At 36.3% G+C, this 19,813-nt stretch overlaps 1 protein-coding gene across 1 annotated transcript; it reads right to left on the bottom strand.

The window, feature by feature from the left end:
* Positions 1 to 3,066: 3,066 nt before the first annotated feature.
* Positions 3,067 to 4,430, bottom strand: LOC146937189 (uncharacterized). The gene is made up of 4 exons (XM_085749355.1): positions 4,110 to 4,430; positions 3,688 to 4,016; positions 3,482 to 3,597; positions 3,067 to 3,389 (listed from the first exon to the last, which is right to left on the bottom strand). The coding sequence occupies exons 1-4, from the start codon at positions 4,428 to 4,430 to the stop codon at positions 3,067 to 3,069; spliced, it is 1,089 nt and encodes a 362-aa protein (XP_085605481.1).
* Between the last annotated feature and the right edge of the window lie 15,383 nt (positions 4,431 to 19,813).

Below are 19,813 nucleotides of genomic sequence, written 5' to 3'. Positions count from 1 at the left end.
TTACTTAATTTTAATAGCTTTTTTAGTCCCCACAAAAAAAAATTACTTTAAATTTTAGTCCCTGCTAAAACAAAGTCTGTTTAATTATCATTAAATTCTTAAATTTTTGAACGATTTTTTTCAGAGAAGTTTAGAACACTATGAAATGTTCATATACTAAAATTTAGAATTTTTTAATATGAAACGAATTAAATCCGAATTTTTTAAAAAGACAAAAGTTAAAGATAAAAGTAATAAAATTTGGACGTCAAAATCATATTTTGCGATAATTTTTTCCAGATGAACTTTTAGTAATGTTCTTAACACGTCTACAAAAAATTGTTCAAAAACTTTAGACTTTAAACATAAATTAAACAAATTTGAATTGAGCAGAGACTAATACCGAGTGCATATTTTTTTGCAGAGAGTAAAAGAACTATTGAAATTAAGTAATGACTAAACTTAAAAAGTCTCAGTTTTATAACTCGTGGAACTTCGTTATAATGGCTACGTTTCCATGCATCGTTTCATAGGTAAATTCATATACATATTCAAAATCATTAAAATTGAGCTCAATTATTATTCAGATTTTACTTATCTCTCGGCCGAACTCATATTATTGATGTCTCTTCTTCCTGTGAATCGGAGGGTTACACATAAAAAAATCATTAAAACCAAAAAAAAAAATATGAATTTAAAACATATTCAGAGCATCCAGGTACATAGAATATAGCAGCGACATGTTTACGAATGCGATAAAGACTACAAATATGACTATTAAAGTGTTTGGAAGATTCATGCATCAGGATCTTTAATGTTAGCGACATCAAAGTCATTAAGTTTTTTTTCGATAAGTCAAGAGCAAAATACATAAAAAGAATAGTGTCTAACTTAGTTGGTACCCTACACTAATCTTTTGCCAATTGCTCATATATATTATTAAAAAAAAACGGGGGGGGGACATAAAACCTGACCCAGTCAACAACCCTAGCGGGCAAAACATTAAAAAAAAATCCTCTAATTGGATCCAACCCTGAACAGTTCTAACAAGCGATTATTACCAAGGGGGGTCTAAAGTTTGGCGAATGAATCGATCGTCAACACAAAGTCGACTCACGTACCATCAACTCCCTGCAACAACGACAACAAGCATTAACAACTCTTTTGAGTCCATACAGTCGCATGACAATCAACATGGTGACTGAGATACATAACCAAGGAAACATCACATAACTCAATTTGAAACCGAGCAATTCTTCAAATTTGGAAGTGAATCCGACCGCCAACACGGTAACTAACGAATCCACGATCACCAACTATTTACTGCGAAGAACAACAACAAATTAAGAGCCATTTCTAGCTCTTATACCGGTTCCAGAGTGGAAGAAGACCCGAATCTTTGGACTTGCAGATCTCTCAACATATCTGGAACATCGGAGAATGATCGATCAAAAATGCTTACATCAACCGATTTTCTATGAACATTACGCGTGAACCCAGATCGAGGGATGAGCCCACCACGTCTAAAACCAACAGACCCTTGTGGGTTTTAACAAAACCACTACCCAATCGCCATCACCACATCCAAGAAGAGAGAAGTCGTAGTTTTTAAAGAACAACAACAGCTACAGTGACGGCTGTTCCAGAAAATCCAAAAGAACCAACCCAAACATATTTGAGCACCCAAATCCGAAAGGGTTTCAAAAACCAAAACAGACCCAAACATTCTGACGCGGTGGAAGTTGTGATTCCAGTAAAAACGTTGTCACACACCGGCGAGGACGGATTAGAAAGGAACAACACATGCTTGAACTGTCGTGGGAAATAAGAGGACATGCAGTGGTGCGGAGGACAGACGTCAAAGTCATTAAGTAAATAGATCAAAGTTAATCTGACAATATAAGCCAAACAAACATTGTCCCAAGAAGAGAAAATAAAACGTCGCACCAAAACAACAAACAACTCAATGTAAATGTCACACTAAGACAGTGAAATCACAAAGAAGAAGAAGAAGAAGAAGAAACTAAATTTGCAAAGAACACTTGTAATGCCCTCCTTTTTATATAATTATTTTTATTAAGTTAGAGTTTATTTATGTGATTTATTTAAATATGTTATATGTTGGTATTTACTAGTATAATATATATGTTATTTTTTTTTTTGGATAAGCCAGGAGAAAAGACAAGCATCAAGAGGAAGCAACGACATCCCAACTAGGTTGACATCCCGAAGAACCTCCCTCCTATGCCGTCAATCTCAAAATTTTATTAAAAAAGGGGGAAAAGTATATACAAGAGGGGGGGACTATACCAAAACCCTCGAAACATGAAAGAAAGGAAAGAAAAACAATGGACTAAGCTTATAACATCCATTCCTGATCATTGACCACATCAGACTTGAAAACCACTGCAATTAGCACCTCAGGCATAAGCTAGTAATGGTAAATACACTTATTCCATGCCTAATAATCTATCGATTGAATAGCTCCTTCTCTCTTGGCCTACTGTCAGATGGCATACGCATTACACAAGCTATAGATGATAACTAATGCAAGAATGGAGTTTATGAATGGGGCCACATCCAGATATTGCAACCAGTTTAGAAAGTTTTGTGGCTAAAGCTTTAATCAACACTAAAATGTCTTCTACATATTGCAGCAAAGATTATGCATTTTTTGCTACAGGGTTGGGAGCAGCTTCATCCCATCCTTCAACAGATAGTGGAGCCTTATAGAGTACCACTACCACGGAGGGAATGGACCCTGCAAAACCAAGCGCCGACAATCCTCATGAGTTGTCAATGTCTTAAAAATCCAATAACTCGAGTGAGGTCTGCCCAAAGAAGACGACGAGATAAATAGGATGTGCTTGCATAAACACCCGCAACGCAACATAAACAGTAGTTTGCTGAAATGAAATTTCCATGACAATACACTGGGAGGAAACAAAAATAATAGTTGATGTCTCTCCCCCACACAACTCCCAAAGATTTGGCAGACATAATTTCAAAACACCAATACTATGCCAATACCATGCCGAAATTTGGGAAATATCAATCATAGGTTCCGCAATAAATAGAAGTAAAGGCTTATGAGTTAAAATCATTTGCATCTACAAGTTGTTCAGTTGTTGAAACTTCCCTGTCCGTAGAATCTTCACCTTCAGTGGAAGCGTGAGTGGCTTGTGTTTCATTCGCTTCAACATTGTCACCTAGATCATCCACCGGCACCTCCTCCACCGCAACATGCTCCTCGTGCAAAGAGGAACCAGTAGCAACCGGAGATTTAGTAACATCACCAACCGGTGCAGTGCTGTTCCTTGCAGGAAATATCTCAGGATCCTGTGTTTCAACTGTCAGCAACGTCAATATAGGCTCCACTGAAGGCAATCTCTGTGGTACCTCGTCTGTAACTTTTTGCAAAGCAAAACTGAACGAATTTTCAGCTAAACTTTGATTCACCAACTGCTGCACTGGAGGGGGGCTTCAAAGGCTTTGGAAGAACCAGTGCCTGAGGGGTTGTCCTTCAACGGCATCCAAGCAGATGTTTTCGTCGGAACTTGCTCTTTCCCTTTGCAAACAATATCTTTCTCCTTGTCTTTATTGCTAGAATCATCCTTTCTAGGGTACAACCAACGGCACTTAGAGACATCATGACCAATGCTTGAACAATGTTAGCAAAAATCGGGCAGTCCCTCATATTCTATAGACAATGGAAACGCAAAGCCTTCACGTTCCACCATAATTTCATAAAACAAATCTTTCGAGAGATCCAGGTCAACAAGAATGCGGGCATAATGTCCATAAAGTCTGTTACGAGTCACATTGTCGATAAGTAATGGAGTACCAACCGCCTTGGCAATCTCATACAAAGTCCTCTCCATCCAATATTCTTGCGGTAATTCCCATAATCGAACCCAAACCTGAGTGTGAGTTTGACGTTGAGTATGCATGTTAAAGTCTTTTTTCCATTCAAATAAGCATAGAAGTCCTGGCTTCAAGCTAACAGTGCCGGCTGCCCAAACGGTTTTCATATCATCCTGTGAATTAAAGAAAAATTCATAAAACCCACGGTCAAGGGATGTTAGGTGTCATGGCCCTTTCACTTTCCACACTTTCTGTAATCAGTCAGCGAGATCCTTGGAGGAGAGAGGCTTATCTCCTTTATTGAAAACTAACCTACCTCTGAGGTTGGTTTTGCAAAAATCCAGTCCACGAGCATAGACATCGTTAGTAATTTTAACTGATAGTATATCACCATGAATTGAGGGTACTGGGGGAGGGTCTGAGAGAGCTGATTTACCCTGAAGGGCCTGAGCAAAAGAAGGTTTCGGTGCAGCTACTATCTTCAAAGTAGTAGGAGCGGCGGTGAGCATCACAGGTGGAGGCACGGGAGTTGCAGAAATCCCAAGTTTGATGGGCGAAGGTGCAAGCTCCGCCTGCCAATCAAACATGGCTGGGGCAGGAGAACCACACCGGAGCAAGGGCACAGGAAAAATGGAATCGGAAGAGCAAAAACGGCAGAAACCCTAGCAGAGCTTCATTTGTCATAATAAAATTCTCTCCAAGTCCACATAAAATAAATTTGGTGTAGAAATATATTTGTTAAATTGGTGTAGAGAAATATTTAATTTAGAAATAAAATAAGATTCGAAAATAAAATAAATATACGAGGTGTTAGTATTTTATTATGTGGCATTATTCTATTATTTATTAGAACTAGTATAGTGACCCGTGTGATAGGGCAAACCACAAGTGCACGGCCTATCGAAGTAATAGTAGTAAGAGAGAGTATCGTTCCGCTAGGGAGTTGTGAAATTAATTAACTTTTAGTGAATGATTAGAAGAGAAGAAAGATTATAAAATAGGGGGTTTAGTTGCTGAAGGTAAATAACAATAATAATAAAGAGCCTTGGGATCATTGGTTCATCATAACAACGAATCTTTTCACAAGCAAGCCTTAAACTTATAATTATGCGTTATTCTTAATTTCTAAAGACAAGTTTCTCTTTAGCGTATCAAAGCTTCTCTCGAAGTCAGTGAGTGTATCCCTCCAACAACCACACCTATTCTCATGAGTGATTGCCTTTGGGACCCTTGAAGATCGAAACTTTATATGTCTCAAGGTTTGCTAGACTATTCTCATGTTTCGCAAACCTTGTCTAAATTCACTTGTTCGAATATCAAAGCTCCGCGTTCGCTTTATGAATTGATATTTGAGATGATGAATTAACCATTATTAAACCCTCCGCGTTCGCTTCCACTGTTTGATAATAGTTAATTCATGTTAAAGCGGTGAATTTAGATTAGAGATTAAGGTAACATATAATTAGGGGTTAAGACTTGGCTTGATCCGGATTACGTCATTAGACTTATCCAACAATCCCAAGACAAGAAGAGTTTACTCACTAATGTTCATTGTAGACATAGAGAGGAAGGAGAAGAAGAAGAATATTACATAAAACAGTAAAGTAAAAGTGAACTTTTATTCCAAGAACAAAAGATGAATATTTGTGATGGAGAGCTACTCTATTTATAGCTTTACAATTGACTTAAAATCTAAGCAACTACAAGGGCTATTCGGTAAAACTAAAATAGGGTAACTTGGGCTTCAAGCAAAAGCAGCAAAAGGCATCCTGAGAGGTGGCACGGCCATGCCACATGTTGGCACGGGCCGTGCCAACCTTCTGACTTGGGGGCTTTATATTTTTGTTCTGAATCTTTTGTATTTTCGTTCCAAATCAGCTCCAGACTCCTTTCTTTTGCTCCAAGACACCTTCCATCCAATATTCATTCCTGAAATATAAAATATGCAATTGAAGTAAAAAGACTTAAAAAGGAAAAAATATTGCAATAAAATAAATTGAAATCTAAATAAAACTAAACTAAATAATGCATAAAAATAGACTAAATATTGACTCATCACCGTGCCAAGCACGGGAAATAAAAACTTTTTTAATCAAATGTATAGATTTTATATTATGTTATCTTAAAAGTTATAAGTGTGGTTATAATTTAAATTTGATATGTAAAAAAATATCATCTTAATTTTGTTAATTTTGTATATATTTTGAAATATCTAAACATTGCACATAACGATTAAGGTATTTGGATTTATATTTATACTAATTATTTGTAGTATAAGATGTACTCATTGTTAAACTTAACATATGTAATATTTTTGCAAAAATACGCCGACGTACTGTATATTATTATTTGTTGACATAATGTATTTTATTAATCATAAAAACTACAAAATTTGTATTTTTTTTTATATAATAGTCAGTGTATGATAGGCATGGCAAGAAAACTCATACCTGCCGTTACCCGCCCGAACCAAACCCAATTTGACGGGTCTTCCCCGTTTTTACTGGGTTTGAATATGGGTATGGGTTTTTCCCGATTTCAAAACACGGGGTATAAGACGGGTAACGGGTATATAGGTACCCACCCCAAACCCAAACCCAAACCCATACCCGTCCCAAATGTAAAAAATTACTTTATGTTGATATGTCATGTTATTTTGTTTGATAATTGTCATGTTAATAAAAACTACAATTGATATTTAAAGGATCAACTAAATCATTTCATCTAACAAATGTTAATGTGAGCGTGTTGTTCGATAATGTGTTACAACATTTCTCTTGGGGATGCAAAAAAACTTCTCTTTTTTATTTAAAAAAATTATTCAATGCGGGGACAGGGATGGGGCGGGGATACCCGAACTCGTCGGGGACGGGGATGAGATTCAATTTCTCATCCCCGTTGGGTACGGGTAGAATAACAGGTAAGTATATGAGAATCGGGCATGGGGACGGGGAAGGTAAAACCCGTCCCCCTGATGAGTCATTAATTAGTCTATTTTATTGCATTATTTAGTTTAGTTTTATTTAAGATTTGATTTGATTTTATTGCATTTTATTTCCTTTTTGAATATTTTACTTTAAATTGCTTTTTATTATATTTTAGGAACGAATATATGGTGGAAGGTGTCTTGGAGCAAAAGAAAGAGGACTGGAGCAAATACAGTGCGAAAATACGAAGATACGGGACAACAATATATTCCCACATAGTCAGAAGCTTGGCACGGCCCGTGCCAACATGTGGCACGGCCGTGCCACCTCCCAGAAGCCTCTTTTGCTGCTTTTTCTTCGGGCCCAAGTTACCCTGTTGCAGCTTTACTGTTTTACCCTTTTAGTTGCTTAGTTTCTAAGTCGATTGTAAAGCTATAAATAGAGTAGCACTCCATCATAAACATTCATCTTTTGTTCTTTGAATAAAAGTTCACTTTTATATTATTGTTCTTTTACTGCTTTCTCTCTTCTTCCCCTATGTCTACAATGAACGTTAGTGAGTAGACACTTCTTTGTCTTGGGATTGTTGGTAAGTCTAATGACATAATCCTAAACAAAACAAGCCTAAACCCTAATTTCTATGTATCCCTAATTTCTAATCTAGATTCACCGTCTTAACATGGATTAACAATTATCAAACTGTGGAAGCGAAAGCGGAGGGTTTGATAATCGTTAATCCATCATCCCAAACATCAATTCATAAAGCGAGAGCGGAGCTTTGATGTTGGAACAAGTGAATCTAGACAATAATTGCAAAACAGTGAAATAGTCTTTGCAATTATTGAGACAAAGAGTAGTTTCAATCCTCTATGCATCTTCTAGTAATCATGTCAGTGAAATAGGCTTGGTTACTAGAAGTAAACTCTCATCGGACTTTCATCGGAAAGGTGAGGGGCTAAGGGAAACCGGTATTTAGGAATTAAGGTGTAAACCATGAAATTAGATGTTTAAGTCTTGTCTAGTGAAGGGTTTGTTATTATGATAAACCAATAATCCCAAGGCTCTTTTATTATTATTGTTATTTATCTTCAGCAATTAACCCCCTATTTCATAATCTTTCTTCTTTTCTAATCATTCTCGAAAAGCTAATTGAATTCTCAACTCCCTAGCGGAACGATACTCTTCTTACTACTATTACTTCGATAGGCCGTGCACTTGCGGTTTGGCTCTATCAAGTTTTTGGCGCCGTTGCCGGGGAGTTGTTGTAATTTGATTAACTTTTTAATAGTGATTAGACTAAAAAAAATAAAACAACTTTTTCGTTGTTTTATTTTAGTTTATTGTTTTTATATTTCTTTCTAAAAAAAAAAAAGATCTTTATTTTATTCTATTTTATTTTATTTTCGTTTTATATTTGTTTCAAAAAAAAAATATATATATATATATTTATAAAAAAAAAAAAAATCTTTCTCTCTCTCTCTCTCTCTCTCTCTCTCTCTCTTTTAATTTATCTATTTATTCCTCTTCTATCTTTTAACTGTTTTGATTTCAGGCATGGCTCAAAACTATTATCAATGGACTTCTACCCCTGTTTTGCCTCCTTCAAGAGTTTATGGAATATTTGGTCGTACCGGTGTTGAATGTCAACTAGATAGTGTTGTTAGAAATCCTGAGCAAGTTGCTCAATTTAACCAAGGGTTTAGGAATAGTCAAAAAAAATTTCAAAACCCTCAAAAAATTTTTGGACAACAAACAACACCACCTGTTTTTATCAACCAAGGAGTCCCTCAAAAATCCGACTTGGAACTTTTGATAGAAAATTTTGAATTAGATAACATCAGGCATAACCAAGAGTTTAAAGTCAAAGCTGGAATTTTGAATGACTCTCTTAATAGAGTGGATTCTCTTTTTACTCACAACAAAATGCTTGAGGCTCAAATCCCTCAAGTAGCCCAACAAGTAACCTCTTCCCCACAACCCTCCGGAGTCTTCCCGAGTCAAACTGAAACCAACCACAAAGCTCCGATAAATTCTATTACACTTAGGGATGATAAGAAATTAGAGGACCCTGTTGTAGAAACCAAGACAATTGAGGTTGGGGTAGAGAGTGAAAAACCAAACAGTGAGACAGTTGTAGTAAAGAGTGAAAAGCTTAACATTCCACCACCATATGATCCAAACACTCCTTTACCACAAGGGTTTGATGAGTCTAAGTTAGATGAACAGTTTAGGAAACTAATTGAAATAATTCAAAATAAGTTGCCATCTAAACTTAAGGATCCAGAGCGTTATTCCATACCATGTGTCATAGGATCAGAGAAAATAGAAAGAGCCATGTGTGACTTAGGAGATAGTGTCAGTTTGCTGCCATTGTCCCTTCGTGAAAGATTGGGTATAGGATAGAGAAACCTATTGACCGTCAATCTAATGACACTAAAAGAGCGCTTCGTGGGAGGCAACCCACGCATTTAATTGCTTTTGTTTTGTTTTTCTTTGTTTTAAGTTGTTTTGTAGGTAATTGTCCAAGTACGATTCAAGAAAATGAAAATTTTTGAAGCCCTGTGACCAGAAAGGTGGCACGGCCCGTGCTAAGGTTGGCACGGCCGTGCCAGTGTTTGAAGCCAAAACAATGCCAAAGCCACAGAATGTTGGCACGGCCCGTGCCAAGGTTGGCACGGCCGTGCCCGACTCCTACACATCAATAACTTCAATTTTTCTCTTCTTCTCCATTCCTTCTCAAACACAAACCTCTCTCTAACTTCAAACTTCTCTCTAAAACCTCCATAACCATCAAAACTCAAACCTTCATATCTTCATCAAAACTTCATCAAACCAATTCAATTCTTCCACAAATTAACCACAAATTCTATTCCGAACACAAACCACCAATCAAAAACAACTTTCATCCACCCAAACCAATAATTCACCAAAACCTTATTCAAACACAAAACCCAAACCCTAAACCTTTAAACCAATTCAAACAAGGGTCAAATGGCTTCAAGAAGAAGTGGTAAGGAACCAGCAAGGTCTCAAGGAGGACCTCCCTCAAAGAAGCAAGCACAAGTCAAGAATCATGGGATCAAGTTTAAGGACAACTCACAAAGGGATAGGTATAAAATTCTAATCTTTAAACCTTTGCATCCTTCTCGATATCATGATTCTCATACTTTGAATATGCTAGAGCTTAGAATTGATGCCTATAGGTTGATAGGAAGGCTAGGTTGGACTGATATGTTAGAACCTATGAGGGATTATGAGAATTTCACCTATGAATTTTTGAGTTCCATTGTTTTTACTAAAGATAGGTTGAATTATGATAACCCTAACCATAGAGTTTTAGGAATGTATCACCGACCTTAGCTCCTTTGTCACTAGAGCCAATAAAGCTAGCAACATTCACAACCCTGTACTTAGGTACCTTCAAAGGGTAATGGCTTGCACTATTTGGGGTAGAACCGAGCTAGGAAACACTAGAGCCGATGAGCTGTTCATGTTGTGGGCAATGCTCTACAAACTACCCCGTCAACACTTGTTTCTATTTGATCGATTACCTAGACTTTGTAGGTACTAGATCAGCCGGTAAGGGAGACATAGTGGTGGGTGGCATCATTACATACATAGGTAGGCATTTTTGCATTGGTGAGGATGAGGGGATCAAACAAATTGAGGGAAACAATAGACACCCTCATTGCTATAAATTTCATCAAACCTCGTCCACCACTCCATCACCAACTCAAGTTTAATGTGCCTATCATGTTTTTACTTCCTAACCCATCTCGGACTAGCACCGAGGTGGAAGCAAATTTGTTGTATGTTGATGATGTGCAGGTTCTTAGTGAGCAAGATGATGATGAGGGAGACGATGCTAACTTGCACCATGATGTAGGAGAAGGTGCTAATTTCACCAAGAGGAAGAGCACCATGACTATGAAACCGGTAAGCTCGATGAAAATCAAAGATGGGCATGGATGCATAATAGAGTAGGAAAGAGGTAGGAATGATGAGGATTAATGAGTTGTTTATATTGTGGAATATGCTTTTTAACCATCATATTAACATTTACTATTATTTGCTTGATTATCTTGTTTCAATTGTTAAAAAGAAACCGAATGATAAGGGTGATATAATGGTAGGTGGAATCATCACTTTGCTTGTTAGAAAGTTTGGGGTGAGTGTGAATCAAGGGATCAAGAGGATAGAGGGGAACTATTATCTAGACTTATATACTATTTTATCCTTCCTTAGAACCCATGGCCCTACTCATAATTACCAATATGAATGGAGAAATTGTTTGATTATTCTATCTAATCCGGACATAACTAATCCGGAGGTGGTGGAAAATTTGCTTTATGTTGGTACTAACCCACAGGTACATAATGATGGTGATGATGATGGTAATGAAAAGGAGGTAGGTGCAAACTTGCACCATGAACAAGAAGCCGGTGGAAGCTATAATGATGAACGGCGGGCATGGATGCAAACCAAAGTTCAAAGAATAAGCACCGAGCAACAAAGACAGGTGTTGCAATGAAAAAAAAATGTCCAAAGGAGAAATCGAATAAATGAAGAAAACAATCAAATGCTCCAAAATATAATGCAACACCTTCACCTCCAAAGTCCACCTTATGGACCTCAATAAAATTGTGAGCTTTCCTCTTCCTCTACTTTTCTCTCTTCTACTTATTCTTCTTCTTCTCCTTCTTCTTCTTTTTCTTCTTCTCTCTTCTTCTTTTCTTTTCTTTTCTTTTGAATCATTGAGGACAATGCTTCTCCTAAGTGTGGGGGGGGGGGGGGGGGGGGGGGGCTAATAAAGTGTCTAGAGTCATAGTGTTCCCAAACTCCCTTGAACTTTATTCTTTTGTTTTGTTTTTATGGCGAAAAGCATGATTAGTAGCTTGTTTTTAATGTAAAATATGGCATAAATTTTTTTGTTTTGTCTCTTCTTTAAAGGTTGTTTCTTGTACATGAAAGTGGTTTCTTGTGTTTCTTTTGTTCATGCTATGCCCACATCTTGTTTTATTGTGAACAATCTCCAATGAGAAAAGCACCCAGTTGCAATCTTTGAGCAAGTGTATGAATAGGTATTTTAAGGAACACGTTCTATCTTTAATGTTAACTTAGACCCTTCAAAGTCTTCAGAGTAAAAGTAGTATAAGTTTGTGTGGGAACTTAATCAATTGTGCTATATTGTTATATTCTCTTAATTGTTAAAGTTAAATGGGGCGGGAGAATGGCACCAACATGTGGGGGAAAGGACAATCCCTAACTTCCTAATTGTGGTGGTGACTCCTTAATTTGAACTTAAAGTGAAACAAATTCATCAATGCTAGGGGGAAAGGACAATTACATCCAAAAAGACTTCCTACGCGGAGATGAAATAAAAGAAAATTTTGCAGCACTGCTTAGGGTGATTTTGAATCTAGGGGGAAAGGACAATTACATCCGAGAAGACTTCCTACGAGGATAGATAGCCCCTAAGCATCTGCAGCCCCTTGTGCTTAATTGTTAATCTAATTTAATTTTAACTCAAATTCCCATCACTCTTATATGAAATGAAGAAAGGACTTTTCTCGGTTACTTTAGCATTAAGGATAGAACCTATTCCTCATAATATCTGTCTTATACAGGAGCAATAAAAGGGTTGGACTGCACACACACACACTCACTTGAGACTTGATGTTGGGTAGAATAGGTTCAGGAGGAATGTTTGAAATTATAATTGTGTACTTGAAGCAAAACCTTTCTTTTGAGACATGTGTTCTTAATATTGCCAAGATTAATCTTTTATTGCTGCTATGTCTATTGCCTTTTGCTTGAGGACAAGCAAAGATTCAAGTGTGGGGGAGTTTGATGAGTCATTAATTAGTCTATTTTATTGCATTATTTAGTTTAGTTTTATTTAAGATTTGATTTTATTTTATTGCATTTTATTTCCTTTTTGAATATTTTACTTTAAATTGCTTTTTATTATATTTTAGGAACGAATATATGGTGGAAGGTGTCTTGGAGCAAAAGAAAGAGGACTGGAGCAAATACAGTGCGAAAATACGAAGATACGGGACAAAAATATATTCCCACATAGTCAGAAGCTTGGCACGGCCCGTGCCAACATGTGGCACGGCCGTGCCACCTCCCAGAAGCCTCTTTTGCTGCTTTTTCTTCGGGCCCAAGTTACCCTGTTGCAGCTTTACTGTTTTACCCTTTTAGTTGCTTAGTTTCTAAGTCGATTGTAAAGCTATAAATAGAGTAACACTCCATCATAAACATTCATCTTTTGTTCTTTGAATAAAAGTTCACTTTTATATTATTGTTCTTTTACTGCTTTCTCTCTTCTTCCCCTATGTCTACAATGAACGTTAGTGAGTAGACACTTCTTTGTCTTGGGATTGTTGGTAAGTCTAATGACATAATCCTAAACAAAACAAGCCTAAACCCTAATTTCTATGTATCCCTAATTTCTAATCTAGATTCACCGTCTTAACATGGATTAACAATTATCAAACTGTGGAAGCGAAAGCGGAGGGTTTGATAATCGTTAATCCATCATCCCAAACATCAATTCATAAAGCGAGAGCGGAGCTTTGATGTTGGAACAAGTGAATCTAGACAATAATTGCAAAACAGTGAAATAGTCTTTGCAATTATTGAGACAAAGAGTAGTTTCAATCCTCTATGCATCTTCTAGTAATCATGTCAGTGAAATAGGCTTGGTTACTAGAAGTAAACTCTCATCGGACTTTCATCGGAAAGGTGAGGGGCTAAGGGAAACCGGTATTTAGGAATTAAGGTGTAAACCATGAAATTAGATGTTTAAGTCTTGTCTAGTGAAGGGTTTGTTATTATGATAAACCAATAATCCCAAGGCTCTTTTATTATTATTGTTATTTATCTTCAGCAATTAACCCCCTATTTCATAATCTTTCTTCTTTTCTAATCATTCGCTAAAAGCTAATTGAATTCTCAACTCCCTAGCGGAACGATACTCTTCTTACTACTATTACTTCGATAGGCCGTGCACTTGCGGTTTGGCTCTATCACCCCCCCATTGCCATGCCTAGTGTCAGATGTATACACCTAGTCGGTGAATGCAAACGTTAAATTTTTTACGGGTGTGTATAAATCTACAGAAACGCCGATTGTTATTTGTTTTTATTTTTTACAAAACCAATGGTCTAATGTAAATATTATATTTTAGGGTAACAACGATATAAAAAAAAGTTCCATGTATTGTTATACCTGAAAAGTGCATCAATTAAAAGTCAATGGCAGGAGGATCTGCTTATATAGAAATTGCATGGCCTGTAATGACCAGTACGTCTTACAAAGAAATTAAAAAAAAAACAACTTCCAAACAATACGCAACTTTAGTTTTCTAAAGTATAGCAACAACAATTCTAAAACATAACCAATGATCATACTTTTTGAAAAACTTCACGATACACAACATTTGTTGTCTCCTTGCAAACATTATTATCTTCATCCAAGATTAGCAGCTTCAAACCTTTTCTAGAAGTAACTCGAGAGACAGCGGCATAGAGTGGTCCATGCGTGAACACGAACTTAAGAAGATAAACTCCCACCCGAGATAAAGATTGACCCTGACTTTTATTTAGCGTCAATGGAAATTGCATGCGCCTGAATTCGAAGGGTAGTCCTGGATCACTCGGAATAAGATTCATCCTGGGAATGAATACCCTAGTACCGTCCCTTTTCCTGTAATTAGGGTAACAACTATCGTGCTCTTCCCTAAATGTGTAACTGTCAGCCTCGCACCATTACACAATCCATTGGCCTGATCGATGTTTCTCTCCAGAGCTCTTAATACCATTAAGAAATTCCATTGTTAACCACTCGCTTTGGACATCAGAATTTTCACCCGATCGACAAACAAAATCAGAGCTTAAATACTCTTTCTCTTCACCTGGAATCAGTGACATCATATATTCATTAACATGCTCAGCTGAATCAAGCGTTGGTGCGAGTATTCCCCTTTCTTGGAAAAATAACGGGTCACCAAGATTATCATTCAAATCGGAATACTCGTGCTAAGCATGGGAAATTAACATACCTTTTTTATATTTTTTTACTCAAGGAATTAACGTTAATGTTTAATAAAATATTATTTAAAATTGAAAATTAATTTACATAAAGTTTGTGAGTATTTAAGTTATTTGATATATAAATCAATATAAATTTAAAGCAACTTTAAATAAATTATATAGTTTTTTTTGACAAAAAATATAACAATATTAATAGTTTTTGTAAAAAAATATAATATTATATAGTTGTATCAAGATCTTTTCTTTTACAATTTTTTTTTGAGGGAATATTTTCTTTTACAAATATAAAAGTATATATATAGTTTACAACTATATTTTATTTTAAATTGGTATTTTAATCCTAACTAATAAATTGTTTTTGGGTTGAGTAGTTCAAATGATTTGAGTTAAGGAATAAGGAGTTAGAGGTACTGGGTAAAACTCAAACGAAGGAGTAATATTAATTTAACAACTAATTACTAACATTTGTCATTAAAAAAAAGGGCAATTGTTTTGATCTCTCCAACATGATGATATTTGCCCCAAGAATATATTACATTGACATTTAAAAAAAAAAAATATATTTACTATTGTCAAATTCATCCTTTGAAAATGGATTTTTTTATAAGATCTATGGTAGCCTGTGTTCCTATTATGATTGGCAAGTATTTAAAGATATAGATACCCATTTCGAACCTATACCGAATGTAGAAATATATTAATATGTAACATGCAAATCTCTAAATATTATCTCTACTTTTGAGATATTTTTGAACTTTTAATCACTGTAATCATTACCCTAATTTAAAATTGACTAATTACTTTGTGAAGAGGTTCGTTTGATATAAAATATGGTGTTGTGTGTTTTCCTACCTCAAATGGATTAGATTAATAAAAAATGGTGGATATGAATTTCTAGTAGTAGGTTCGGGTTTGGGAAAATGTTTAGGTTGGGGACGGGTTCAGGTTTGAGGATGAAATTTCTCCACAACTTTTTTGCCTTCAATAGATTTATTTTCAAGCTCAACTACCTTATTGTCTCATCCGTTTCAACACTTCTTTTACCTCGTGTTCTATAATACGATGATAGTAGTTATAGTTTATATATGTCTCTCTAATATCTATCTTTTCTTTCTTTATTGTCCTTTAGCAAGAATATGTATATATATAAACTTTTCTCCCTCATTGGTGTGTAAGGATTGGTATAACCCATCAAAAGCTTGTGTTCTTGTTGCGTTTAATGCCTTCTTTGCCCCTTTCTTAGCTCTCTTATAATTTTCCTAAATATTTGTATGTACACCTATACCACACTTTAAAACATCCCCTTTTGATTCTCATTTTAATTTAAAAATGTTAGTGCCACCATGATTCTTTACTCCTAGTTAGGTCCAAAACCTATTAGTTTTTTTATTGTCTTTTTTGCTACTTTTCTAATCTCATATGTCATCTTGTTCCACTTATCATTTTCGCTTCTATGTAGCTTGACGCAACCTTCCTTTAAAATCTTTTGTTAGAAAACACTTTGTTTTTCATCCTTTAAATGCCACCATTTGAACCTTGTATCCCAACTGTGGCATCTCCTCTTTTCTCTTCTCTTAACCCTTGCATCTATAACCAATACTATATGTTGGATAGTCAAACTCTCTCCAGGTAAAACCTTAAGTTCATCAAATCTTATTGTCATAATTACTAATAAGAAATACATCTCTCTGAAAACATGACATCTCAATCTTGTATGTAATAAGACTCCCTTTTGTTTTCCTAAAGTAAGATTAGAAGACAACAAAAAATCTGGGATAAATTTACCCTGTGCATTTATCCCCCCGAGGCTATACCCTAATTCACACCTTCAAAACTTATCAAACACTCCTAACATGCCCATTTAGACCCCCCCTCCTAGAAAAATATTTTCTTCTTGTGGTATATCTTGAATTAAGCCTTTCAAATCCTTTCAAAATTTTACTTTAGGACATTCTTTCAACCATACCTAAGATGCATAAACACTAATAACATTAAAGTTGTCTTATTTCCTTTCAAAAAATAATAATTAATGATGTCTAATTCAGCTACAAATTTGTGGGCTACAATCCAATCTCCTATCCTCTTTACATCCATAATATCCTTTTTCCCTTATTTATTAACAATAATGCCTACAACATTTCTTGATCAAACTTTTCCAGTGTATCGATGCTTAAATCTTGAACTATCTAATTCTTTCACCTTTTCACCCACCCACTTAGTTTCTTGTTGGCACATAAAATTAACCTTCCTCCTAGTCATAGTGTAACACCCACACCAGACGTATCTAGAAAGTCTAGCACGTGCGTTATTTTTTGTACTGGATACATTAAAATATACAACAATAAAATCTCGAATGAATATTATTTACATCAATATGCGTTCGTACAAAGATATACAACTCATCTTTTCTAAAGTATAATAAATACGTCCTTGAAATCCATATCATCCTGCTGCGAGTACAAACGATCACTTGTTGTAACATCCATTCGGCTACTAGCTTGCAATCCAACCTGTTTATCTGAAACAAATAAGGATTGGGATGAGACATAATGTCTCAGTGAGTTCCCCTAAATCCTAGGCTATAGGTAACCTCAGGGAAAACCTACGGTCACCACGTGTCTACAATACAACCTGACGGTTGATTATACGTGTGTGGTCATGTTTCCTAGATGGTAGTGCATGCTAGACCCATCATAGGCATATCTCACTTGTTATAGGCTTCACTTCCTATACGTGTCATGGCAGTCGAGGGGGAATCTAGAACCGCATTGCAAGGAATACGCTCTACGTACCAAAGCCTAAACATAACATAATCATGACATGATCCTAAACCGAACGATTAGGGGAAACCTAAGATCGTCATCGGTATCATGTTCATTACTCGTTCTATTCCATGCCTTGTACTTGCTTGTAGCATCTAATGCTCTTGCTCTTACATGATCTTGCATGGAATCATTCTACATGTCATAACATAATCATGAAAATCATAATCGTACATAAGTTCATTCATTATTATGTTAGCGTTGAACAAACAATCATTATCTTGGTTCATTTTACGGAGAGTCCCGGGTGGAGTAACCCCGAGTACAATCCCATCATGACCGATGTACGTACATCAAACTCCCTCGGTGTCGTGCGGGTCCCTTGCGGCTTGAATCGTTCCCCTTGAGTCGAGAACCTCTTGTATCCATACCTTCATGGATAACAAGAGACACGAACACCCACATGCGGTTATAATCTTAGTCTTGCGTTTTCGGTGACATGCGGGTCCCTTACGGCTTGAATCGTTCTCATGATGAGAACCCCTTGAATCCATACCTTCATGGATTGCAAGAGACATGCCACCTACTTATTCATGTCATGGACTTGTCATTCATTTAGGTTAAACCTAATCATACATACATGTTTACCTCGGAACCTTGATCGATCCGATTAGTGGTAAAGTCTTACTTATTCATGCTTGCTATCTTACTCTTAATCATGTGCGAAGATAACACACTTCGCGTCTTATCATACTAGGAATTCTTGCTAACTAGCTAGTTCTCGACGACTATGTCGAGGCTCTAGTTTTCCCTTGCTTATGGATAACTTGCTACCCGATTCCTGACTTGTTCTCTCATATGCCATGCCTTACTAACATGCTTAATACTTGCTTCTTTATCATAGAAATCTTGCTTACAATGATCATCATTTAGGACCTTGGTTTGAGGGGTTTACTTCTATAAAAAGATTGCACAAAAGATCCGGAACGAAAAACACCGAATCTGCCAGAACGAGCAAGCAGTACCAGAAGGCACCACTTACTCGCCACTGCGAGTTCCCTTACTCACCATTGCTAGTTACATGACTCGCCACTGCGATTTGGTTGCGAGCAAACCTCCAGAACTGCCATTTTGCTCGCCATGGCGAGTAATAGCTCGCTGCGGCGAGTTATGACAGTCCAGAACTTGTAAAAATGGTATTTTAAGCCCAAAAACCTCAAACCAAGTGTCTCTAAGCATATTGGTACATATTTGATCATTGAATACTTGTAAAACATTCATTTGGCAAGTATAAACCTATTAAGTATGCATGACAAGAAAAGGGGCAACTAACATATACTTGAAAACCTTAGAAAAATATTCATGCTATTCATATTAATCTATCAAGGCATAAACATGATCCCAAAGGGTGGGAAAACTATCTATGGAACTCACCTAAACATGTTCTTGTGGTAGCTCCAAGCTCAAACATGACAAAACCCTAGGTTGTGATCACTTGCTTCCCTTGCTCAAACCATAACCATCTTGTTATCCTTTCTTGCAATTTAAGATACCTTGATCCATATCCATGAAGAAATCATCACTTGAACCATCTTTAAACTTACCACATAGAAACCCTAACTCTTGGCTTCAAGATGAACTTCACCTCAAGGTTGTTTCGTGCTTATCTTACCAATTCCATGAAATATGACTAGTACAAGCTCCAAATTTACAACCAAAAGCCCTAGCTTCTAGTTACAATACAAACCCTAGATTTTTGATTTACTTCTTGAGAGGAGAAGTAGAGGAAATCAAACATGAATCAAACTTCTCTTGGCTTGAAAGATCATGAGAAAACATAGCTTAGAAGCTTGCCAAAGATGGAAGAAGTTTTGGAAAGGTTTGGTTGAGAGATGAGAGAAAGATGGCGTGGGAGAAGAGAAGAGAAACGGAAGAGAAAATTGTCTTCCAACAAGAGAGAGAAAGGATAAGGGAAAATGAGATATTTTCCACCCAAAAACATATAAATATCCTTTTCCGTGAAATTACCATTATGCCCTTGCCTCAAGCGTGTTTAATACCACCCTGATACTTTATCCGTATTAAGCTGACATGTCATGAATTATTTTCCATTAACTTACTTTTCCATGATTTTAATTTCTCTGGCACGATCACGGGTAATATACCGATACTGACAGGCAGGATATTACATCCTACCCCCTTAAAAAAAAATTCGTCCTCA

Source organism: Medicago sativa, chromosome 3, assembly GCF_051527215.1.
Source record: "Medicago sativa cultivar Bolivia chromosome 3, Bolivia_mono, whole genome shotgun sequence".
Classification (NCBI taxonomy): Eukaryota; Viridiplantae; Streptophyta; class Magnoliopsida; order Fabales; family Fabaceae; genus Medicago; species Medicago sativa.
The sequence above is the reverse complement of the archived record's forward strand: the minus strand, read 5'-3'. Positions and strand labels throughout refer to the sequence as shown.